Raw genomic sequence first — 27,230 nt, forward strand, 5'->3', positions numbered from 1 at the left:
CACCTGTGTTATGTACCCGTGACAGAAGCGTTACACCTGTGTTCGGTGTGTATGACAGAGGCATTACACCTGTGTTATGTACCCGTGATAGAAGCGTTACACCTGTGTTATGTACCCGTGACAGAAGCGTTACACCTGTGTTATGTACCCGTGACAGAAGCGTTACACCTGTGTTATGTACCCGTGACAGAAGCGTTACACCTGTGTTCGGTGTGTATGACAGAAGCGTTACACCTGTGTTCGGTGTGTATGACAGAGGCGTTACACCTGTGTTCGGTATGTATGACAGAAGCGTTACACCTGTGTTCGGTGTGTATGACAGAGGCGTTACACCTGCAATGAATGATAAAAGGGGAGTCTGCTTTTAAGTTCTTGCACCATTTTGGGCATTTCCAGACCCCCACAATATATAGAACTGTACAGTACCCTACGGCTGTATTTACCACACATGTACAGGAAATGTATGCCAGGGGATAACACTGCGCCTTAGGGTGCGCTACATTTCTCACATTAGGGCACACTCTGGGCATATGCCACAAGAGTAAAACAAGTCGCAGACAAGAAACACATTTTTTTTTCTTTTAAGCTGTCCAACAGAAATCCCACTTAGCGGTCTGTGTTCTTGTCTTACAAATCAGCCATGGTGCTGGGCCAACTATGACTCTATACATTGGTGATGACATGTCGCGGGCAGAAGGGTGGCAGGAAGTCAGGAACGGCTTGTTCCTTGTACACAGGATGAGGTCATTCCCTTCTGTACAGACACTGTCACTTCATACAGGACACAAGCAGGGTGCCTGGGGAGGGCCAAGTACTTATCCCTATTATTCTCTCATAGTGGTGGGACATTTAAATAAAAAAAAGCACCTTAAAAAGTGCAACAGGAACTCGCATGTCACATTAAGATACACACTCGCCGAAATCAACCTGTGCCAATTCCAACACATCATTCCCAATTCATTATACTTTTCCAACCAATCTTTCATGGGACACCCCCTCTAATGGAATAGGCTCTCATAATGTACAAACTGCTTGTACAGATCATTCAGAATAATCGCACCCATCATGGGGGGGGGTTCACTACCTGGCACGGTCATCCCGGAGAGAGGGTCCACCACCTGGCATGGTCGTCTTGGAGAGAGGGTCCACCAACTGGCAGGTTGTCTTGGAGAGAGGGTCCACCAACTGGCAGGTCGTCTTGGAGAGAGGGTCCATCACCTGCCACAGTTGTCCCCGAGAGAGGGTCCATCACCTGCCACAGTTGTCCCCGAGAGAGGGTCCATCACCTGCCACAGTTGTCCCCGAGAGAGGGTCCATCACCTGCCACAGTTGTCCCCGAGAGAGGGTCCACCACCAGGCACTGTCGTCTCGAGAGAGGGTTCACCACCTGGCACAGTCGTCTTGGGGAGGGGGTCCTCCACCTGGCATGGTCATCCCAGAGAGAGGGTGCTCCACCTGTCCAAAATGTATTCCTTCTCCAGCAAACTTTTATCCACCCAAAAACACTGCCCAGCAATCTTTATACAAAGAGTGCCCCAGCCGGCAAAATTTGATCCAGAAGCATCACCCCACAGAATTCCCCCACTCCCAGCACACTTCCATCCAGTAAAGCCATTTGCCATAATGTTTAAATACTTTGGTACAATGCATGTTACACATACAGCAACCAACACAATGAAACATCTACAGCGGATGGGAAGACATTTGTATAGTACAGAGGTTCCCAAACGCGGTCCTCTAGGCACCCCTATGGTCCAGGTATTAAGTATATCCATGCTTGGCCACAGGTGACTTAATTAGTAACTCAGTCAGTCTGATTTAACCATCTCCGCTGAGCCATGGATATACCTAGAACCTGGACCGTTGGGGTGCCTTGAGGACTGCGTTTGGGAACCTCGGGTATAGTAGATCACTGTGTTAAACTACTTACAAAATAAAAATCACAATTGAAATGATCCTGCAGGATCATTTCTGATACCACGATGAAAGCCTTATGTTTGGTTCTGTGCTTGTTATATTTGACCAGGAGTAATCAAGCCACTGTATTAATTTACACTCCTCAAGGACACCCAGATCAGCTTCTCTCTCACCATTAGATCCTGTGGCCTAAGCTACAAAACCATTATAGTACCATGGGCGATGTGTTGTACATGGGCGAGACATAATAGGGGCACACAAAGTTCTCAGTTTCATTTGGCAAATGTCGTTTATACCCTCGATACGGTATACAATGGAGTGTAATCCCATTAAGAACTGGGAAGAAGTACAGCAGCAGGTAAAGAGAGCAAAGAACATTGGAGGAGCATTTTGGGATGAGAAGACATTATATTGCACCATTTCTATAGTCTATGCCTTCCCTTATCTGGGGCTGCAGACCGCGTCATGGGTGGTGTGACTCCTAATAAGAATTCCAGCTACATCATGCACGGACAGCGAGGCTATTTCTGTACGGTTACTGTTTAGTCTTACACCAGAAAGCAGACTGACAAGTAGTTCCTAGTAAGCGACTTTAAATGCCAAAAATATGACAATTTTATGGACTTGTAAAACAAGTGCAATTAACCCGGGATTCAACTCTGAGAGTTCACACAAGAGTGCACGTAGAGGAGTTTAGAGCTGGGGTGGGTGATGACAGCAATCTGTCCTGTAAGTAACAGACCAATGAGACCGTGCGGAATAAATGATGGCTTTTATGATTAAGTAGAAGGAAAATGACTCTTTGGAGAATGGAAAGTCCAGAGAAGTCTTACAGAATACTGTAATGTGGAATTATTGCTGTACTGTAGATGGACTATTAAAGGAGAAGTCTTTCCAGGGCTTTATATAAAATGATTTGTTAGATTTACTCTCTAGCAGAGTGTAGTCTTAACTTACATACAGGCCAGATGTACTGGGTGCAGCAAGAAGCCGGAGATGGGTTGGTGTGATTAGAGCAAGTCCCCGTTACACCTCATCATCCGGAATGGGTGCCGGATGACTCACCAACAGTCAGGACTAACAACTGTGTTTGCCCTCTTTAAATCATAATGAAACTACCCAAATGACCCTGATCAAAAGTTTACATACCCTGGAGAATTTGGCCTGATAAGATGCACACAAGTTGCCACAAACGGGTTTGAATGGCTACTAATGCCCCTTTCAGACCGCACTTTTAAAACGGTAAATTGCCGTTTTTTTACCGTTTTAAAACGGTAATGTGTGCGGTCTGAAAGGTCCAGTCCCACTTAACCGGTTAGAAAATGCCGTTTTTTCTAACCGGTTAAAATGCAGGGTCCTACCCGTTTCTGAACCGGTATTTTAGCGCAAAAATCGGCTCAGAAACGGTATTTAGGACCCAGCCAATGAGCTGGGTCCTAAATTCAGCACAGTGAATACTTAATGAGCGCTCATTAAGTATTCACAGCACTGGAGCCCCCCCCGCGCGTGTCGACACCCCCCGCGCGCGTGTCGACGGCCCCCCGCGTGTCGGCGCCCCCCCCGTGTCGACTTACCCCGTGCCGGTATCTCCGTTGTGGTTCCCGGCACTGCAGCTCAGTATGCTCGGAAAGCACTTATGAAAAAAGTGTCTTTCAGAAAATGGCTGCCCCCATACGGAAGACAGTTTTTTTAAACAGGGTTTCCTATGGGGCAGCCATTTTCTGGAAGACACTTTTTTCATAAGTGCTTTCCGAGCATACTGAGCTGCAGTCCACAACGGAGGTACCGGCACGGGGTAAGTCGACAGGGGGGGGGGGGGGGGCGCCGACACGCGGGGTGGGGTGGGGGGGGCGTCGACACGCGCGGGGGGCGTCGACATGCGCGGGGGGGCGTCGACATGCTCTCGGTCGACACGCGAGGGGGGGGGGGAGCTGCACGGAGGGGAGGGCTTAAGGCTGCACTGGCTTTGACCCTGTATTTGGAAAGTTTCCAAAAACGGGTCTGCCAGTGTCAAAAAATCGGCACTTAAACGGTAATATACCGTTTAAGTGCTGCGGTGTGAAAGGGGTTTTATCTGGCAGACCCGTTTTTGGAAACGTTTCCAAATACAGGGTCAAAGCCAGTTATGCGGTCTGAAAGCAGCATAAAGGTAACCATCCTCACCTGTGATCTGTTTGCTTGTAATCAGAGTGTGTATAAAAGGTCAGTGAGATTCTGGTCTCCTGAAAGACCCTTGCATCTTTCACCCAGTGCTGCACTCACATGTCTGGATTCATGGAGTCATGGGGAAAGCAAAAGAGGATTGTCAAAGGATCTGCAGGAAAAGGTAATTGAACTGTATAAAACAATACTCCAAAACAGCACAGAGACAAGCCTCAAAACTTCTGGAATACAGTCATTTGGAGTGTTGAGACCAAAATTGAACTTTTTGGCCACAACGTTACATTTGGAGAGGAGTCAACAAGGCCTACGATGAAAGGTACACCATTCCTACTGTGAAACACGGAGGTCGATAGCTGATGTTTTGGGGATGTGTGAGCTACCAAGGCACTGGAAACTTGGTCAAAATTGATGGCAAGATGAATGCAGCATGTTATCAGAAAATACTGGTGGAAAATTTGCACTCATCAGCCCGGAAGCTGCGCATGGGACGAACTTGGACGTTCCAACATGACAATGATCCAAAACACAAGGCCAAGTCAACCTGTCATTGGCTACAGCAGAATAAAGTGAAGGTTCTGGAGGGGCCATCTCAGTCTCCTGACCTCAATATCATTGAACCACTCTGGGGAGATCTCAAACGTGCAGTTCATGCAAGACAGCTCAAGAATTATAGGAACTGGAGGCTTTTTGCCAAGAAGAATGGGCATTTTTTCAATCTGAGCCTCATCCACAACTACCACAAAAGACTTCAAGCTGTCATTGATGTTAAAGGGGCAATACACGATATTAAGAACTGGGGTATGTAGACTTTTGATCAGGGCCAATTGGGTAGTTTCTGTTGTCAGTATGAATTAAAAAGATTAAAAACAGTTGTTTGACAATAAACGGCTTCACCCAACCACTAACCATGAGTGAAAGAAAAGTTTGTGAGTTACAGTATCATTCATAATCTCTGACAATTGGCCAGAAAATCACAAATTCTGCAAGGGTATGTAAACTTATGAGCACAACTGTATATAAAATATTGAAAAATTGAAGGAAGACGAGTTGCATATTTCTTTTAGCTAAGGTACATCCCTGTACTATGCTGAACTGTCTCATCGGTATGGGGTCGTTTACCAGCATGACGCCGGAGTCAGACGACTCAAGCTACGGCAGTCAACCCCGCTATGCACGGCTCAACATAACAGACCGGCGATGTTCACTAATGCATTAATACTAAAGAGTACAATATATATATATATATATATATATATATATATATATATGCATTGATACTAGAGAGCACAAGAATTGTATAAGAATACTAGAGAGCAGAGGGGAATATAGGGGCATCAATTTGGACTGTTGCAATGTCAGTGGTTATCAACGGCCACAGTTCTTTAGCCTTTACAACAGCATTGGGAATTAAATGGTTAAATTTCTTAATCCAAACATGACGGTTAGGTTTTTTTTGTTGGACGATCTACTATGTAGCTGGTGGATGGGTTTATCTAACACTATATTTTATTTTAGTGGTGAAGTAAACTTTAGGGTCAAACCTGCGGAGAAGCAGCCGCTTGCATATATAACGCCGCTTCATAGAGCTATACCAATTTCCAAAGAGGCAGCAGCGTTCTGTCACTTTAAATCTAGCGCCGCAAAGTTCATACGACCGACACTTTTCTATATAAATGGTTGTGAAGCTCCGTCACTGGAGATCTGGTGCAGATTATACATTATACACACGGAACGCACTTTGCCCTACGCCATTCCCGTCGTCATCGTCAGAAGCTTCTGGCAACTTAGGGCAGCAGCCGTTACACCTGCAAAAGTCAGCATCGCCTCCTATTGTTCTCTGTGAGAGCAGCAAGCCAGCCTGTGCTAGCAGGCAAAGCCAGGGACACTGGAGTTAATGGCAGGTCAAACCTTCAGCTTGGCCTCCTTCCAAGGTGACTGAGGGGGTGAGAGTCCTGGCCCCCGCTCATGTACACACTGATATGCTTTATAACCTGACCACAGCACTGCCTGTGTCTTATCAGCACTCAGTTCAGGGGGAAGGCGCAGCGGGTCAGGCGCGGGTCATGAGGTGGCGCTGCTGCGGTGTAGCCCTGTGTGTTGTTATCAGGGAGCAGGAGAAAGTGATCCCACCTGGGCTGTCCCTGGCTGCTAACTGCTATGAGGTCAGCCAGGCTGCCAGGAGGCCACTGCGAGTTCACTTTATCACTCTCCTCTTATCTGCAGGATTAAGTTCAACAACTTTATCCTAGCTGCAACAGACTGTTTCCTGTGCTGTGCTGCTGCCCTTACTTGGAAGAAAGCAGGGAGGACGGCTTTCTCCTTTTGTTCTAGCAAAATAAGCCGCCAAGGGCCTGATGCAAGAGCTGTCCCTGGCCACACATTTGCTGCAGGGGAAGCCATATAACAGTTTAGAGAGGCTCTGTACGTGGCCACTGAATGTGAGTGGAACACCGCGGCGTCACGGAGCCACCACGTGTCTGTAAGGTGCAAGCAGCGAATATAGCACACGGCTGGTGGGCACCAGTCAGAGCAGACTATTATCGTGTGACACAACACAGGGCACGTGGTCATTACGTCGACACCGTAGGGCGAACAAAGTAAAAAAAAAAAGTCAAAAAGGTTTTTTGCTTTGTGTGTCATTTTCTACGGTAAGCCACGTTACCCCAACTAAAGTAAAAAAAAACAAAAAAAAACTTGTGTTGACCATTTGCACCTATTGATCTATTAAAGTTGCATTGTCAACTTTTTCACATCATGTCAACCTTTTCCCCATGTCGATCACATGGAAATAACCTATTGAATGTCTACTTATCGTCCAGAACACCTTCGTATGAAGTTGAATTATTTTCACATTTCCTGTAATGCAGACGGACATCATCCCTCACCATGTGTCCTATTGCTCAGCTGCAGACCAGGAGCTGTATCTAGCATCGGAGCACATTACAGCGTGCTGGCTTGCAGTCTCCTTGTTAACACGTCTGATCAGCAGGGCAGGATAGGAAGCAGAACTGGTAAACAAAGCTCAATTATGATATGACGAGTGCCGAATGGCTGACAAACAGTCAAGATTCCGACAGTCATTATACCGACGTTGGAATCCCAACTTTTAAAACCCCAACACTCGGGATCCCGATGGCTACCAGCTATTCTCCCTCATGAGGGTCCTTGACCCCCATAGAGGGAGAACATAGAGGGAGAATAGAATAGGTGACGAACCTGCAAGGTGCTTCGTTGCGCTCCCCCCGCTGTCTGAGTCCGGGTAGTCGGGATCCCAAAGTTGGGCTAATGACTGTTGGGATCCCGACTGTCTGGGTGCTATACCACACCCAATATGAAGAAGTAGAGAGGGAGGAGTTTCTGCAATACATAGGTTGTACACAGAATTTGTACTTCATATAGTGGGCACCACACAAGCTGTGGAACAACACTGATGCTTCAAACTTCCCAATTTCCAATGAGAATTCCTTGTAAAAAGCCACCAGCCTAATAGCACCACCGAGACGTCGCATTGTACACAATGCCAGGACTACATTATTTCAATGTACTATGCAGTCCTGCTCTCTGAGTACTACAACATCAGCAGCGTGTGGTTTAGAGAATGACTCATTCCTATGGAATAATAACGTAATCTATACCGAGGATTCGGTGATCTCTATGCACACAGAGTATGTGAGACTGTTGGGGTGCAGGTAGGTGCGGTCTCATTGGCTGGGGATCACGTGCACAAGTTTTCATTAGTGAAACATTACTGGATAGCACTGATCGTAACACAATGCAATCCCTTGTGACAACACACAGAAATGTGCCTTGAAATACTATAGTCTTCCCCTATGTATCAGTGGTGTAAGGAAAATACAGGAGGCGCAGGCAGCACTAGATCAACTGAGTCTTCAATGTACTTCTGCACCAATGCCAAGTATGACCAGATCTATCATTTTAGGGGGAGGTACAGGGGTGCTGGGGTTGGGTGCATCAGCTTTGTTCACGTAAACAAGTACAGACAGTTATTTAATTGTCCAAGACAATATATATGACGACAATTACTATCCATTTACTAGGAGCCAGTGACATCACCAAGAATGCAGCCTATGCATTCACAAGGAGCCAGTAACATAACTGATAATACAGCCTATGCATTCACAAGGAGCCAGTGGCATCACTGATAATGCAGCCTATCCATTCACTAGGAGCCAGTGGCATCACTGATAATGCAGCCTATCCATTCACTAGGAGCCAGTGGCATCACTGATAATGCAGCCTTTGCATCCACAAGGAGCCAGTAACATTACTGATAATACAGCCTATCCATTCACTAGGAGCCAGTGACATCACTGATAATGCAGCCTATACAATCACTAGGAGCCAGTGACATCACCAAGAATGCAGCCCATGCATTCACAAGGAGCCAGTGACATCACTGTATAATGCAGCCTACCCCATCACTAGGAGCCAGTGACATCACAGAGCATGCATCACCACGGAATGTGACTTTGGCAGAAGTCAGTCTGGACTAATGAGGCATTTTAGACATTACTGAGGGTGCACGATGAATGTACTCAGGTGATTCTCACGGAACAGTCCCTTCTCTCATCCTACCATGAGCTCCCATCACCTATTACACCTGGTCGCACTTTTTATGGGCTGACGTAAAGACAAGTGAAAGTGTCTTTAGTAGGTTCTTATCCACAAAATAAACTTTAGGTGACACCACACCAAGGCAGAAGCTCCTGAATCTGTAATAAAAATACAACGTGAAATAAACCTGTCATGGATCGGGAGTTTGGAAATGCCAGCGACAGACAATATGGAGACCCTGTTACATAACCGATGTCTGAGCATGCAAATATGTAACCCGCTTATCTTGCATTATCTGTTCTTTACAGACGAATCCAAAACTAGAATAAAGCCCTCAGATTTACCAAAGTACAAAAAGCCCCGGCATAAAGCCCAGTATTAACATTTGTTTCAACATCTCCAGACCAACAGTAACGAAAGGTAACAGAAAGAACGCAGCAATGTTCCAGCGTTCGCCAAATACTAGATCATACTTAAGACAACTTTTGTTTTAGATGGAACTTTGCAACTCTCCCTAATTCTGCCAGAAAGTAAGCAATCCCCAAACGAACGTCTGCAATTACCGTCTCCCTCCCCAAACAGGACGACTGAGGAAGAAGCAGTTTTGAGAGAACAGGGTCTTTGTGGGGTCGGACTAGAGACGGATTGGCTCGGCTGAGGACACAATGGCTGCAACAATGGTTGTATTACCTTATATTAAACACTATGTCACCGTGTCCTTCTGAATGTTCTAAACAACATGGCCGCTCACAAGCGCAGAGTGGGGCAGCCATGTTGAGAAGTCAGCACCTCAGTGATGTCACTAACATGAAGCAAATGGATAGGCGTATAGTCCAAGCAACACTGTGGGCTGCCTCCAGTCTGTGCTGATGGGACTCACTGTAAAAAAGAGGGGCTGAATCTAGCGTTTAAGTTTATTTTACATTATGGATGAAATAATTCCATCCAATAGAAAATACTACAAACTTGCCTGTTCCCTAGTAGGAGAGAATCAATTGTCAATCGGTATCCAGATGGCTCATGGACAATGTTGTAGGTAGACTAAGAAAATGTCGACATGTTTTATCACAATTTTTAAAATCTTTTTCCTTGTTTTACCATCTATGTTAATGTCCCGCAGTAGGACTATCAAAATGGGCTCTGCGAGGGTCAACGTTACACTAACTGGGGGTCCACATGCTCTGGTGTTGACAAGGACACCAAAACAACCCCGAAAAACCCATGTCAACCTTTCACGTGCCAACCTATTGGCTGTCTACATAGACATGGTCTATGGTAGTGTTATGGACTACACTACACCCAATGTGGGCATCATTTCCAGCTGTGAACAGGCTCTAATGCATAGCGTTCCTCACTACATATATCCCAAACAATCAGCCCACTTAGCCTCAAAGGAGTGCCGGAAATGTCCTGCAGCAGGGGTGCGAACTGGACGCGCCACGTACATACGTGTGACACTTATCAATGCTACAGAGTGATCCTGTATAATAGTGATCCTTCAGAGCTTGGGCACCGCCTGCAGTAAGAGAGGGGGTCCTGCCCGAGCGGTAATCCCTGCATGCAGAGGGCATCACTATAACCGCAGCAGCAGCATGGAGACTTAACATCGCTGTCTGATTACAGGATCTGACCGCAGGTCACAGCTGCAGCTTTGCCTTTTGCCCCCGTCCTATCTATTCCTGCAGACACTTAAAATGCAGTTGAAGCAGGGTGCTAGGAGGCCAGGGAGAGTTCAGGGCGATAGCCGGAGTCTCCCGTGGACAGGCTAATTAGCAGCCTTCCTACTGGAGGGGGGGGGGATAAGTTTGACTGTGGATCCGTCCTGTTGCTGTTCCCTCGCACACGTGCTGAGACCTGCGGGAAACCGCTTGTTGGGACATAAGATACCGCTGCCCTGACCTTCACCCTCACTGATTAACTCTGCCGTGACCGTGCACTTGATGGAAAAATGCGTACGTGTGAAACGTTGGTCCCGGCACGGTGACAAAGGGTTAAAACATTACCTGGCAGCGCTGACACCCAACCCGCACCCCAGAGTTGCGATAAAGTTATTGTAAAAATCCAGCACCTCCGCGTACCCCCCCGCCCCCCGGGCTGAGCAGAGGTTAAACGTTTTGCTTGTAATGTTCTCTTTAAAGTGTAATTAGCTTCCGCCACTCCTGCTACTGCACCTGTTTGGTTTGTCTCGGTTCAGGTTCAGCCAGGATGCCAGGAGGACAAACAGAGTTCAGGGTAACACCTCGCAGCAGGTTAATTATAACTCTCTACGTAAACACACACCGATAGCAATGCTCCACTCAACTCCCCGTGACCCGCAAACTTTCATTTCTGGCTGGCGGGGAGGGAGCCTCCTGGCAGCCCGGAGAAACGAGGCCATGCAGAGTTCAAAGACACCGCAGCTCACACCCAGCTGTATCTGATGCAGGGGGTCCAGGTACAGGGGGAGTCTCCAGGAAATAAACACTGCACCGCGCAGCCTGCTTGTGTAACTTAATATGCAGAGAATGTGCAACCACATGCTGTCCAGAGACAATATGAGCTGCTGTTGTGTGTGTGGAGTCTGGGAGGAAATACATGGGGGAGAGAACATAAAAACTCTGCGCAGAGAGGGACCTGGTCGCAACCGAACCTGTGACCTTATGACCTGTGAGGCAACAACGCTAACCACGGAGAGGCCGGGTTTCAGGATTTGGTCCATTAGGGATATTATATTCTGCGATATATACTTTGGGTCGGTGACCATGACATTCACTGAGCATCATTAGTTTCCTTAGTCAAAAGGAAAACGGTTTACAAAGGGTTAAATGCCCAAGTTAGACCCAGATCTGTCAGAGTGTATGTGGGGTCTGGGGTGTACATTTATCCCTCCCAGGACAAGGCACAGGCATGCTGCTGGGGGCACGATACAGCTCTGCAATCACATGAAGGGGGCAGCATATCTGGTGCTCGCATATACCTGTAGGTGTGCCGTCCTTGTTACACCGTGCTATACGCAGGTGTCCCACCAATTATTTTTTATAATAGATATATATATACATACATACACATACATCCAGCTATCACTCCATGAGGCTAATAACACTGTCAGTGAGAGAATAACAGATACTGGTATCCAGGCCTGAGAACAGCCCAATCTAATCAGCCTGGGACTGGGAACTCCCTTTTCCTCCCTATACACACAGAATGAATTATCTATTGCTGTCAGAGTCTATACATTCAGCAGGCTGACAGGCCACAGCAGCGGCTCATAGAAGGCACAGGTGGGGCAGCATCGTGCACCTAAATGCTGATGTTAGGGACATTATACAGTCACTGTGTGCACACGGGTTACAGCAACGGATGAAACTACATCCAATCGCACCCTCAGAGATATTCCCCTGACAGAGTCATACCCAACATACACTGTTAAACCCAGCACTTCATCCTCATGCCAACCGTAGACTGCCAAACCCTGCACTTCATCCTGAAGTCCAGCATACTCTGCCAAACCCAGCACTTCATCCTCATACCCACCGTACTCTACCGTGAGCACCATTACATCCTTTTACCCATGATACTCCAGCAGTAGTTGTATTAATCCTGGTGAAGTGATAAACTGGAAGATTACATTTATTGGCTGTCGCATTTTTTTTTTTTCAAACAGTCTGCAACTTGACAGTTAAGAGCTGATTGGCTGCTGCATTATCGCCTTCCATGTCAGGACCCCAAACATTGCATATTTTCCATGTCTCTTCGCGGAATCACAAATTAATTAATTAGCGCCACTTGTGGATCTTTTCAAATTTGTCAGTGAGTAATGAATGCACCTGTAGGGTGAGATGGAAAACGGTTTGGCGGACCAGTGGACCATGTTTGAGAACAACTGTATCCAGTATTATGCCACTGCCCTGTGTCTACTATGAAATCCTCATGGCAACATACACAGTAGCGTATTGCACAATACTCTCCATGCATTGCCCTGTGCCCAGTACTCCGTCACTGCGTTGCCCTGCCTCAGGCAGAACACCGGGCGTAATAACTGAGTGACCCTGCGTGTCTGACCAGGTTTTATACCCATGTTGGTGACGGCTGGCACATTATTTTATAAGGGGGGGGGGGGGGAATGCAGCGCACTCTCAGGGACTGTTAATGTAAAACATTTCCACTTTTTATTGTAAAGTCTGCAAATCACCAGCAAGATACAAAATGGATTTCTGGTTACGGTTCACGATAACCTGAAATAACACACAAGTGATCTCGATAAATTGTTTAATCTCGCTCCTTCCTCTCGTCAGGTCACACTAGCGCCATAAATAACGGTAAAGAGAAAAAAAAAACCCACACAAAATATTTGATCCCGCTCAGCAGAGTGAGTGGCGGAGCCTATGGCCTAACATGCATTAACGTCCAGGGCACAGGTCTGTCTGTCAGGGCTGGGAGGTGTCGCTGCGATGAGGCAGCTCGTTAACCAGCTAGGGAGCCTGGCCCGGGAATGAGGGACATGGCAACAGAATACACGGGCTGAAAGCGGCGTATTCCAGGTCTGTGTAAGTTTATCTGCAAGAGCACTTAGCAGCTACAATCTCCAGTACTGCTGGACATGCGATACCCATGTTTCCTCACTCTTACTGCCCTGGTAACACTGCGCCCTCCCGTCTATGGGTTAACTCTGTCCGCTCTCTGGCCTGTTCCGACAGGTGAGAGAGAGGAAGGAATCCCTGCGACATGTGAGAACGATAAACTCTGTGACCTTGTGTAATGTACCTGGGTGCCAATGACAGAATGACACTCTCGCTGCAATCACAGTGACTTCATTACACAGAGCCTCACTAAACACAATATGCATCACTTAGGCCTACAGACAGCAAGCCAAAAGCCTGACCCCCCCGCACATGGCTTCGTGACGATGCAAGGCCATCCCATAAATCATAGCTCGGACACCATACTTGGCCACCTCAGGTGTCGACATGGACTCTACACAAGTTAAAAACAACAAGTATCGACATTTTCATGTGATGTTTTCTGTGTCGGCCTAAAATTTCACACCCCAGTCATTCTCACGTTCACAACTGATAACAAGCTTGCCATGAGTGGGAGAACCAATCACAATCTGTCCTGAAGGGAATGTGGCTACTGATTGGGCCTTCAGCGAACACCCCTTTCCTGCCATTGTGGTGGTGAGTGGAGCTTTACTGCTTCTACTGTATAACAGAACCAGAGGACTGGCGGGAAAGACAGATGTACGAAGCATTGCCCACGGCTTCTGGCTACGGTAGGGGAGATGCAGCTTTAAGACCATTTGCACATTTCCAAACTAAAATTTAATACCCCAAGAAATGATTCTATCAAACTTTTGCGTGGACGTGGGATGCTCAGCTAAAGCTCAGCCTCAGTATAGCTGCAAGGCATCCTGAAAGAGGACATCGTTCTGCAGTACCGAATGTACAGTAAAGGCAAGTTCATAAAACAAATGAAGAGACTAAACGTCATTGGATCACCAGCGTGGCAGCAGCAAAGGTCAACACCACCACCTAGAGGTGGCCTCGTGATTTACATTAGTGTATGCCCACACACTAGTGTGAACTCTAGTCTCAATGATGGCGCTAACCGTCTGAACTGCAAGTACACCCGATGGTGATAGAGACAGAGTAAGCCTATTACAGTCCTTGTCTATGCCACGTGTATAAGAGGAGGAAGATAGTCACCAGTCTATTCCACGTGTATACAAGGGGTCATATAGTCACCAGTCTGCGCCACGTGTATACAAGGGGTCATATAGTCACCAGTCTGCGCCACGTGTATACAAGGGGTCATATAGTCACCAGTCTGCGCCACGTGTATGAGGAGGAATATAGTCACCAGTCTGCGCCATGTGTATAAGAGGGGGAATATAGTCACCAGTCTGCGCCATGTGTATAAGAGGGGTAATATAGTCACCAGTCTGTGCCATGTGTATAAGAGGGGGAATATAGTCACCAGTCTGCGCCATGTGTATAAGAGGGGGAATATAGTCACCAGTCTATGCCACATGTATAAGAGGGGGAATATAGTCACCAGTCTGCGCCATGTGCATAAGAGGGGGAATATAGTCACCAGTCTGCGCCACGTGTATAAGAGGGGGAATATAGTCAACAGTCTGTGCCATGTGTATAAGAGGTGTAATATAGTCACCAGTCTGCGCCATGTGTATAAGAGGGGTAATATAGTCACCAGTCTGCGCCACGTGTATGAGGAGGAATATAGTCACCAGTCTATGCCACGTGTATAAGAGGGGGAATATAGTCACCAGTCTGCGCCATGTGTATAAGAGGAGGAATATAGTCACCAGTCTGCGCCACGTGTATAAGAGGAGGAATATAAGTCACCAGTCTGCACCACGTGTATAAGAGGGGGAATATAAGTCACCAGTCTGCACCACGTGTATAAGAGGGGGAATATAGTCACCAGTCTGCGCCACGTGTATAAGAGGAGGAATATAGTCACCAGTCTATGCCATGTGTATAAGAGGGGGAATATAGTCACCAATCTGCGCCATGTGTATAAGAGGAGGAATATAGTCACCAGTCTGCGCCACGTGTATAAGAGGAGGAATATAGTCACCAGTCTGCGCCATGTGTATAAGAGGGGGAATATAGTCACCAGTCTGCGCCATGTGTATAAGAGGGGGAATATAGTCACCAGTCTGTGACATGTGTATAAGAGGGGTAATATAGTCACCAGTCTGCGCCATGTGTATAAGAGGGGGAATATGGTCACCCGTTTATACTATGTGTAGTTGTTGATATACACAATATAGACTCCTCCAAATATGATAAGACACTGTACAGTACTGTACATGCCCATATTGTGATTGGACTATGTATAGAGGAGTCTGAGCTCCATAGGGGGGGGCAGACACAAATATGACTACCTCCTCTCTATAGCAATGAGAGTCCTATGCATGTGTGCGAGTGTGGGGGGCAAACGCATATGTTCACACGAGCAGAGACACCATTTATCAGCCCGTCTTATCATACCTGTAGGTGTCACTATTAGGGGGACTGCAGTACCTCCATATACGGCCGCAGTATAGCCCATTAGCTACGGTCTGATTTAGTAAGTTTATGGCACGACACGGCGAGAACTAGTAATGAAAAAAAGCCCATCAGCGCGGAATTGGCCATGGCCAATCAGGGGGAATTGGCCATGGCGGCACTGTGCACTTGAACAACCGGACCTTTCCCACACCCGTAAACCCTCGCTGTCATTTATCAGCCCTGGAAACGCGAAGTGCCTGAGGATTTGGCACAGGTAAGACTCCTGGTTGGACATCTCGTCTCTCCGCCATAAAGGCCGGACCATTCCCCTCTGTCTCAGAAGGTGACTAATGAGCTATCTCATTGTACCGCCAACGGAAACCACGAACATAAATATTACTGGAAAGCGGAGGGAGACCAGCGTTGCCAGGCGACCCCGAAGGGGGGGGGATTGGATAAATAGCGCCATTCTCAAGAGAGGTGTCCAAAATGGAAGATTTGAGGGACTCGAAAGAAAAGTCGATTTTTAGTTGCTTAAGTATAAAAAAAACAAAACAAAAAACAAATAAAAACCTAAAACAAGAAGCGGAGATTACTTATGCAGAAACAGATTTCCAATGGCGTGTTAATGAAGCGCAGCCACGCCGTGTCACGGAATGACAGATGGCTCCGCCATCACTCTTCCGAGGGCCATTTATTACGGGATGAAAGCTCCTCCGGACAGGATCACCGTCAGACAGAGGATAGTGTCATCGCACGTTATACCCCTGGAGCATCAGAAAAGCCCATGTGAATGCCGGCTCTGCGTCCTGACAACAAAAGGTACTGCATCATCGTGGCAGCACAGACAAAGCGCCCGGACTGTTTGTTGTTTTTTTGTTTACCGCCAGGCACATAGAAAGATGGTCTTAGAAGGACAGAAGCATCAGTCAATGACTCCAACTTCATTCACACTTTCCATCCAACCCCATCCGTCTTGTCGGCAAAAGCGATGACAGGGCACAATTCAACACCTCTCCTCCTCCTCCTCTCTCCCTGGCATATCAATACAACAAAGTTCTACTCAGAAAAGGGGGAATCTCTGCAGAAACACGCTCAGCTGTTGCCGCGACGGTGCCCGCCTTTCATCTTCGTCGTCGCCGAGGGAGACCGGGGACTAAAAGTTTATATTTTCCAAAGAACGCTGAAAAATAAGCATTTGGGCAGCCGTGGCCTAGTCGCTCTTGGTTCTGCCAGGCAACCTGACATTACCAGGTGTAACATCAGTATGACCTGTGGCGTAAGACTGAGTGGAGAAGTAGAGAAGTTTCCCATGGCAACCAATTAACTTTAAGAAAGTATTTAGCAGGTACATTCTATATAATAATAGGTAAATGCCGAACGGTTGTTCTGGACAATGTCTTCAGTCTACTCACCACTTAATAAAATCAACCCCCACCCCCCAACGTATCGACAGCAGTGGTACTCAAACTCACTCCTCAGGACCCCATACAGTTCACATTTTCAGGGTAACCTCATGCTCTCATTACTGACACTTTTAAAAGATAGACAGGTGTGACACAAGCAGCAGCGCTGTGACGCTGTATATACAGAACCAGGACAGAGACTGACCGTTACATCCAGCATGTGACATAAGCAGCACACTGTGACGCTGTATATACAGAACCAGGACAGAGACTGACAATTACATCCAGCATGTGACACAAGCAGCAGCGCTGTGGCGCTGTATATACAGAACCAGGACAGAGACTGACAATTACACCCAGCATGTGACACAAGCAGCAGCGCTGTGGCGCTGTATATACAGAACCAGGACAGAGACTGACAATTACATCCAGTATGTGACACAAGCAGCAGCGCTGTGACGCTGTATATACAGAACCAGGACAGAGACTGACAATTACATCCAGCATGTGACACAAGCAGCAGCGCTGTGACGCTGTATATACAGAACTAGGACAGAGACTGACAATTACATCCAGCATGTGACACCAGCAGCAACGCTGTGATGCTGTATATACAGAACCAGGACAGAGACTGACAATTACATCCAGCATGTGACACAAGCAGCGGCGCTGTATATACAGAACCAGGACAGAGACTGACAATTACATCCAGCATGTGACACAAGCAGCAGCGCTGTGACGCTGTATATACAGAACCAGGACAGAGACTGACAATTACATCCAGCATGTGACACAAGCAGCAGCGCTGTGGCGCTGTATATACAGAACCAGGACAGAGACTGACAATTACACCCAGCATGTGACACAAGCAGCAGCGCTGTGGCGCTGTATATACAGAACCAGGACAGAGACTGACAGTTACATCCAGCATGTGACACAAGCAGCAGCGCTGTGGCGCTGTATATACAGAACCAGGACAGAGACTGACAATTACATCCAGCATGTGACACAAGCAGCAGCGCTGTGACGCTGTATATACAAAACCTGGACAGAGACTGACAATTACATCCAGCATGTGACACAAGCAGCAGCGCTATGGCGCTGTATATACAGAACCAGGACAGAGACTGACAATTACATCCAGCATGTGACACAAGCAGCAGCGCTGTGACGCTGTATATACAGAACCAGGACAGAGACTGACAATTACACCCAGCATGTGACACAAGCAGCAGCGCTGTGATGCTGTATATACAGAACCTGGACAGAGACTGACAATTACATCCAGCATGTGACACAAGCAGCAGCGCTGTGACGCTGTATGTACAGAACCAGGACAGAGACTGACAATTACACCCAGCATGTGACACAAGCAGCAGCGCTGTGACGCTGTATATACAGAACTAGGACAGAGACTGACAATTACATCCAGCATGTGACACAAGCAGCAGCGCTGTGACGCTGTATATACAAAACCTGGACAGAGACTGACAATTACACCCAGCATGTGACAAGCAGCAGCGCTGTGACACTGTATATACAGAACCTGGACAGAGACTGACAATTACATCCAGCATGTGACACAAGCAGCAGCGCTGTGACGCTGTATGTACAGAACCAGGACAGAGACTGACAATTACACCCAGCATGTGACACAAGCAGCAGCGCTGTGACACTGTATATACAGAACCAGGACAGAGACTGACAATTACACCCAGCATGTGACACAAGCAGCAGCGCTGTGACACTGTATATACAGAACCAGGACAGAGACTGACAATTACATCCAGCATGTGACACAAGCAGCAGCGCTGTGACACTGTATATACAGAACCAGGACAGAGACTGACAATTACATCCAGCATGTGACACAAGCAGCAGCGCTGTGATGCTGTATATACAGAACCAGGACAGAGACTGACCGTTACACCCAGCATGTGACACAAGCAGCAGCGCTGTGACGCTGTATATACAGAACTAGGACAGAGACTGACAATTACATCCAGCATGTGACAAGCAGCAGCGCTGTGACGCTGTATATACAGAACCTGGACAGAGACTGACCGTTACACCCAGCATGTGACACAAGCAGCAGCGCTGTGACGCTGTATACACAAAACCTGGACAGAGACTGACAATTACACCCAGCATGTGACACAAGCAGCAGCGCTGTGACGCTGTATATACAGAACTAGGACAGAGACTGACAATTACATCCAGCATGTGACACAAGCAGCAGCGCTGTGACGCTGTATATACAAAACCTGGACAGAGACTGACAATTACACCAAGCATGTGACAAGCAGCAGCGCTGTGACACTGTATATACAGAACCAGGACAGAGACTGACAATTACATCCAGCATGTGACACAAGCAGCAGCGCTGTGACACTGTATATACAGAACCAGGACAGAGACTGACAATTACACCCAGCATGTGACACAAGCAGCAGCGCTGTGACGCTGTATATACAGAACCTGGACAGAGACTGACCGTTACACTCAGCATGTGACACAAGCAGCAGCGCTGTGACGCTGTATACACAAAACCTGGACAGAGACTGACAATTACACCCAGCATGTGACACAAGCAGCAGCGCTGTGACGCTGTATATACAGAACCAGGACAGAGACTGACCGTTACATCCAGCATGTGACATAAGCAGCAGCGCTGTGACACTGTATATACAGAACCAGGACAGAGACTGACAATTACACCCAGCATGTGACACAAGCAGCAGCGCTGTGACGCTGTATATACAGAACCAGGACAGAGACTGACAATTACATCCAGCATGTGACACAAGCAGCAGCGCTGTGACACTGTATATACAGAACCAGGACAGAGACTGAACGTTACACCCAGCATGTGACACAAGCAGCAGCGCTGTGATGCTGTATGTACAGAACCAGGACAGAGACTGACAATTACACCCAGCATGTGACACAAGCAGCAGCGCTGTGATGCTGTATATACAGAACCAGGACAGAGACTGACAATTACATCCAGCATGTGACACAAGCAGCAGCGCTGTGACACTGTATATACAGAACCAGGACAGAGACTGACCGTTACACCCAGTATGTGACACAAGCAGCAGCGCTGTGATGCTGTATGTACAGAACCAGGACAGAGACTGACAATTACACCCAGCATGTGACACAAGCAGCAGCGCTGTGACGCTGTATGTACAGAACCAGGACAGAGACTGACAATTACACTCAGCATGTGACACAAGCAGCAGCGCTGTGGCGCTGTATGTACAGAACCAGGACAGAGACTGACAATTACACTCAGCATGTGACACAAGCAGCAGCGCTGTGACGCTGTATATACAAAACCTGGACAGAGACCGACAATTACACCCAGCATGTGACACAAGCAGCAGCGCTGTGACGCTGTATATACAGAACCAGGACAGAGACTGACAATTACACCCAGCATGTGACACAAGCAGCAGCGCTGTGATGCTGTATGTACAGAACCAGGACAGAGACTGACCGTTACACCCAGCATGTGACACAAGCAGCAGCGCTGTGACGCTGTATATACAGAACCAGGACAGAGACTGACAATTACACCCAGCATGTGACACAAGCAGCAGCGCTGTGACGCTGTATATACAGAACCAGGACAGAGACTGACCGTTACACCCAGCATGTGACACAAGCAGCAGCGCTGTGACGCTGTATATACAGAACCAGGACAGAGACTGACAATTACACCCAGCATGTGACACAAGCAGCAGCGCTGTGACGCTGTATATACAGAACCAGGACAGATACTGACAATTACATCCAGCATGTGACACAAGCAGCAGCGCTGTGACGCTGTATATACAGAACCAGGACAGAGACTGACAATTACATCCAGCATGTGACACAAGCAGCAGCGCTGTGATGCTGTATGTACAGAACCAGGACAGAGACTGACAATTACACCCAGCATGTGACACAAGCAGCAGCGCTGTGACGCTGTATATACAGAACCTGGACAGAGACTGACAGTTACATCCAGCATGTGACACAAGCAGCAGCGCTGTGACGCTGTATATACAGAACCAGGACAGAGACTGACAATTACACCCAGCATGTAACACAAGCAGCAGCGCTGTGATGCTGTATATACAGAACCAGGACAGAGACTGACCGTTACACCCAGCATGTGACACAAGCAGCAGCGCTGTGACGCTGTATATACAGAACCTGGACAGAGACTGACAATTACACCCAGCATGTGACACAAGCAGCAGCGCTGTGATGTTGTATATACAGAACCAGGACAGAGACTGACCGTTACACTCAGCATGTGACACAAGCAGCAGCGCTGTGATGCTGTATATACAGAACCAGGACAGAGACTGACAATTACACCCAGCATGTGACACAAGCAGCAGCGCTGTGATGCTGTATATACAGAACCAGGACAGAGACTGACAATTACACCCAGCATGTGACACAAGCAGCAGCGCTGTGACGCTGTATATACAGAACCAGGACAGAGACTGACCGTTACACCCAGCATGTGACACAAGCAGCAGCGCTGTGATGCTGTATATACAGAACCAGGACAGAGACTGACAATTACACCCAGCATGTGACACAAGCAGCAGCGCTGTGACGCTGTATATACAGAACCAGGACAGAGACTGACAATTACATCCAGCATGTGACACAAGCAGCAGCGCTGTGACGCTGTATATACAAAACCTGGACAGAGACTGACCGTTACATCCAGAATGTGACACAAGCAGCAGCGCTGTGATGCTGTATATACAGAACCAGGACAGAGACTGACAATTACACCCAGCATGTGACACAAGCAGCAGCGCTGTGACGCTGTATATACAAAACCTGGACAGAGACTGACCGTTACATCCAGAATGTGACACAAGCAGCAGCGCTGTGATGCTGTATATACAGAACCAGGACAGAGACTGACAATTACACCCAGCATGTGACAATAGCAGCAGCGCTGTGACGCTGTATATACAGAACCAGGACAGAGACTGACAATTACACCCAGCATGTGACACAAGCAGCAGCGCTGTGACGCTGTATATACAGAACCAGGACAGAGACTGACAATTACATCCAGCATGTGACACAAGCAGCAGCGCTGTGACGCTGTATGTACAGAACCAGGACAGAGACGGAGCATTACACCCATCGTACTTCTCAGCTGTTTGCACTCAGAAATAAACAGAGACACTTAGAAATATAGCGTACGGAGAGAACGCTCCATCGGTGAGGTGCAGTGAACCCCCAGTCTATGTACATTGGTAAAGTCTATCAGTAACAGTGATCCGAGAGCCGCACTGTAATATCCCCCCCCCCCCCAGTGACTACACCCGGCTAGGCCTGGCATAACACACTTTAATGGAGCCTGTGGAATTCTGCGTCTCACAATACAATGGAATGGTTTTGTTTATAATCCTCCAGTTAGCACTTAGTAATTGGCCCTGACATTGTGTGTGGTTTATAGATTAGTACAAAAGCAAAACAAATAAAATACAATAAATGAGATCATTAGGAGGCCTGATAGCTCTCAGCTGGAGCGCCTGCATGCGAGCACATGGGTCAGGTTACCCACACACAGCGGGATCTCCCCATCACAGACTGTTCTCTCCCTGGCTCCACACTGCTCACCAGTCCCAGCAGAGGCTAATGGTTATTCTACGCACTGGGTTATATAGGCGTGTGTGACCTCTCCTTACGCTGACCGCTGCACCTACAGGCCGCTCATAGGACTGCAGCGGACAGTAGAACAATGGGACATGCTGAGGACAGTAGAACAAATGGGACATGCTGAGGACAGTAGAACAATGGGACAATGACTAATTGGCAGAAACCCATGTCAGTATTCTTCCTCCAAACATTGGCCCGCACAAACTCAGGGGTCACTTTATTAGGTACACTTTCTACCCCTTGGTCCCCACATATAAAGGCATCTGTCCACTGCACTCACAACAACTAGAGCCCATATACTGGTTACAGATATTCAGGTGAGGACAATCATGTACACTATGCAGGAATTCCTTACAGCAGCCATAGTAACCATCTCCAGGGACACAAACACCACCAATCACATGGGACCAGGGAGCATGGCCAAGCCTGAGCGTCATGACGTCAGTGCACCAGTCACATAAGGACTTCCATAAAATAATATAGGTTTCTTTTATTAACAGGGTATTACATTGGAAACAAACCGTAACAAAACAAGCGTAAGTAATAGCAGACAGAGGCAGAGCTGGACTGGACATAAAGGGTCAGTGGCTGGATTGGCCGCCACGCTTGGGTATGTTTGTGTGGTTACCCCCACCTGTGTAATGGTAGCTTGCCAGCTTTATACGACTGTGAGGAACACAGAAAACGAGATCTATATTTCTTTTTTGCCACTGGAATCACATACAGGGTTCTTTACTTCACTCAGTTATGTTTAATATGGAACAAGCCTAGCACAATGGCAATGAATATTTTAGGAGTACCCGTCTTGGCTTTGGTAATACACAATACAGAAAGGAAGCCCTACCACCACAACATGAGAGCCATCACCCACTACCTTTGAAAGTTGAAATGTCATGGTCACAATTTAGTAGTGTCCTATGGAAAAACCCGGACTCTGCTGTGGCTGAAACCCAACTCAAGGAAATGTATTCAAGGTTCCAGAATTATAGCAATAATCATTAATATCACTACATTAATATTACAAGTGAACGTAAGAATGACTAGGAAACACCATACAGAGGCTGACAAAACTGAGACTGGTCATCAAACATTGGTACGTACCCTGAGAAATATTAAGCCTGGTGAAGTGATAAAGAGGAAAGTGAAAACCCACCGGCTAGTCCGCTCCTGTCATTTTTCAAACCCGGCCTATTACTCGGCAGTTAGAAGCTGATTGGCTGGTGCCTTCTCACCTTCCACTTTATCACTTCACCAGGTTTAATATACCTGCCCCTGAATGCGGTCTTTCTGCGCATCCTGCATAAATAAAGCTGCAATGTGCTACATTTTATTTATCAGTAATTTCATTTTCACATAAATCGCTCCTTAGTGAACAAACAACATATCGCTACATGTGTATGGGCAATCTGGCCACAGGGAAGCTCAAGGGCAATTGCCCTAGCCTGCATCGCTCAGCATGTAGGCTAGGGAAAATCACCCGTGTGTATGTGACTTTAGGCACAACCAGACATTATTATGCACTAAATGCCTGTGACCTTGCTGTGTTTATTGGCTGTATTTTCTGTTATCATTAATGATAAGAGGACTATCTCACTTGGCGTTCATAGTGCGGTCACTACATCCTGTCTTCGGCCTGAGACCCGCGGTGCAGCACATAAATGGGAAGCACAGATCACTTTATACACATAGAAGAGAGGACTAATGCCGTGTACACATGGGGCGATTCTTCCAGGCGATTTTATACTACATTGTCAAAACTGCCTAAAAGGTAACGCAGATTCGCCCAGTGTGTACAGAGCGGGCGATAGCGATGCGCTGCCCCACAGCGGCGCTATCACCCGTCCGGCTGTGTATTCGGCAGGATGTAGTTAGCCTTCCGATCTCTTGTGGCTAACCACATCTTTATTACTCAAGGGGCTCAGTCCAAACCGCAGGGTCTTGTGTGTACACCCCATTTAGATCCATGTTATGGGTTTGTGTGTTAGCTATGGGTGTTTTGTTACAATGACCGGTAGGCGTTCTATGGTAAAACACAGCTCTTGTTTAATAAAACCAGTTTGGCGGTGCTCATTTTCTGATAGGTGGCTACACCTGGAATTTGGGCATTTACGTTTCATCTGTTGAAAAAGGTAAAGGTCAAAACCGAATCTTTAATTCCTGTAATGTTCAATAAAGAGTAAAAAAATGTACGGACTATATCCCTGTTTCTTGTCTCGATCAATGGCAATCCACTAACCCCTTTCTGGGAAGACGCTCCAGTAGTCTTTGAAACGTGGTTGTGGGATTTTTTTCTCCCCGTAGCCATTAGACTGCAGTGGTTCTCAGCCTCGGTCCTCAGGGCCCCCACACAGTGCACGGTTTCCAGGTCACCAGCAGCTGCCCTCTGTATCACCAACTGTCACATCACCATCTCTCCTGCACATGGTGATCTGAAGTTTGGTTGGCCATGGAAACCAAACCCAAGAGCTTCCGTTGAGCAGTTTTCGGATGAGGATAGACTATTGGTCTACGAGTGGCAGCACTCGGCTTGCCGCTTCGTGGCGGAAAGGTTTGTTGCTATTAGAAGTTGACCGACAGTAGCTGGGGCAGGGTAGAAATGACACAAACGGTCAGGGACGTTTGCAACCTACGACTATTAAATATATGGAGCCGTTCTGCACTACATATACACAAATGGTAATGTATGTGCGTAATTGTGAGTATGATCTGTGTAGCATTGTACCCCCATATGGAGAAAGTGCCTTTTAGCTCCGTCTCTACCCCTCGCACGTCTCCTAGTTCTCTGCTGTAATTTGGCAGCCGTGAGAACACGGGCGGCTGCCCCCCCCCCCCCCCCCCAACCTGTTTTGTTTAGCGTTAAAGTCTCAACAGTTCACTCAGATACCCAGCGCCCTGCTAAAAGTCAGATACGTGTTGAACAAGGCCGGGGTCAGCTTTTTAGGAAAAGGTGTGCCAGAGCTTCACTTTCCCCGGCGTCCCATCAACGCACAGGCCAGAGAACCCGACCTGACAGCCCTGAAAGGCGAAGGAGACGTAGGTCTCTGGCGTTTAATCCCTCGAATGTAATTTCGCCCCCTCCTTGGAGCGGCCCCCCTACCCCTTCCCATTCCTTCTCGCTGTCTTCTCTCGCTCCTTGAGACCTCATGGGCCCTCAGTCACACATCTTAAAAGGGAAACAAAACACAAAAACAACAAAGGCTTACTTGTCTTAAGTCAATGAAGGCCAACTGCAGTGTGTCCCCTTGGAACCCAGGCACTGGTCCGGAACTGGCAAACCCTGTGGGAAAGAACAGGCCATGAAAAGCGCCTTTAAATAAGCATGGACAGGAAGATTGGCAGACGGATGACAGCGAGGACAAGGGAGGCTGGGGGAGAGGAGGAACAAGCTTCTAAGGAGCGATGTCCCTCTGCCTTCATGCTCATTGTCTGCTCTTCAAAATTTGTGTCATCAAAACACCATTAATTCCACCATCCTGACAGCAAGGAAACTGTACTGTCTCAACCTGAAATCTATTCCCATGGACCACTCCGGGCTTCACACTATGGACAGACATCTAAAAGGGAGATGGCTGGAGGTGGGGGTGGCATTGTCAGGGCTGGTGGATAAAAGGAAAGAACAAAATAAAAAAGTTTTTTTTTTTTTCTTTCCCTTTTCCCCCCCTTTCCACAATAACATCTTCGGCTGTGAAAAGTTCTTTCTGTTCCGAGAGCTTTGTATATCGCAGACGGAATTTTGCGATTTCATGGCTGTCACCTCTTCCCCATGCGTATTTATCAATAATAAATAACTGCGCCGATTGTGCTCCGCCTGCATATTTCCATTATCTGTTACGGTGCGTTACGTCCGGGGGTCCCCGTGCATTCGCACAGCGGCTTTCTAAGATGATTACATGGTCTCCGCTGTAATATTATCCCGGGCAGGGATGAAAGGGGCTCTCTATGTGCACTGTATAGCGTGATGTCCTTTCACAGCCGACGCTGTCGCATTCTACATAATATTCCCCCGGATGAGAATTTGCAGAGGCCTGGCGGATCAGGGGAGAGCTTTGCCGGATTTGTGGGCATTAATAGGGCAGATATTAGTGTCTCTTAGTGCCGCCGTGTGATTGGTGCTGGAATGTGTGATAGGGGAGGCCGGGCCCTGGATTCCGTCCCGGTTCATCGTCCTCAATTTGTTCCCGGTAACATGATGAGGCGGAACAGTACATGCAAGGTGCGCTCTGGACATAGCTAAGTACACACTGTGATGCGGCCTGTGGAATGCTAGCTCCGTACTGTGCAGCGCAATATAACATGGTGGTTTCACACAAATCGCAACTGGTAAAAAAAAAAGTGGGTGACTGTCCACATCAATTCACACTAAAGGTCTGATGGGAAATCTGCGCCAGTACTTCCCATGGCTGCCGTAGAAACAGCACAGGATGAGATCACATGGTCAGTACAGTACAAAATAACTTTATTGCAAACCTGGATGTTAACATTACAC

The 27,230-nt window shown here is 47.5% G+C and overlaps 1 protein-coding gene across 1 annotated transcript in view; it reads right to left on the reverse strand.

Moving 5' to 3' along the window:
• Nucleotides 1–27,230, reverse strand: part of EXOC6B (exocyst complex component 6B) — a 191,683-nt gene that overhangs the window by 39,615 nt on the left and 124,838 nt on the right. Inside the window, exon 20 of the mRNA XM_083188828.1 lies at nt 25,948–26,021. Within this exon, the coding sequence (XP_083044954.1) occupies nt 25,948–26,021 (74 nt within the window). The remainder of the gene's footprint in view (nt 1–25,947; nt 26,022–27,230) is intronic.

Source organism: Crinia signifera, chromosome 1 (assembly GCF_055691185.1).
Source record: "Crinia signifera chromosome 1, ASM5569118v1, whole genome shotgun sequence".
Classification (NCBI taxonomy): domain Eukaryota; kingdom Metazoa; phylum Chordata; class Amphibia; order Anura; family Myobatrachidae; genus Crinia; species Crinia signifera.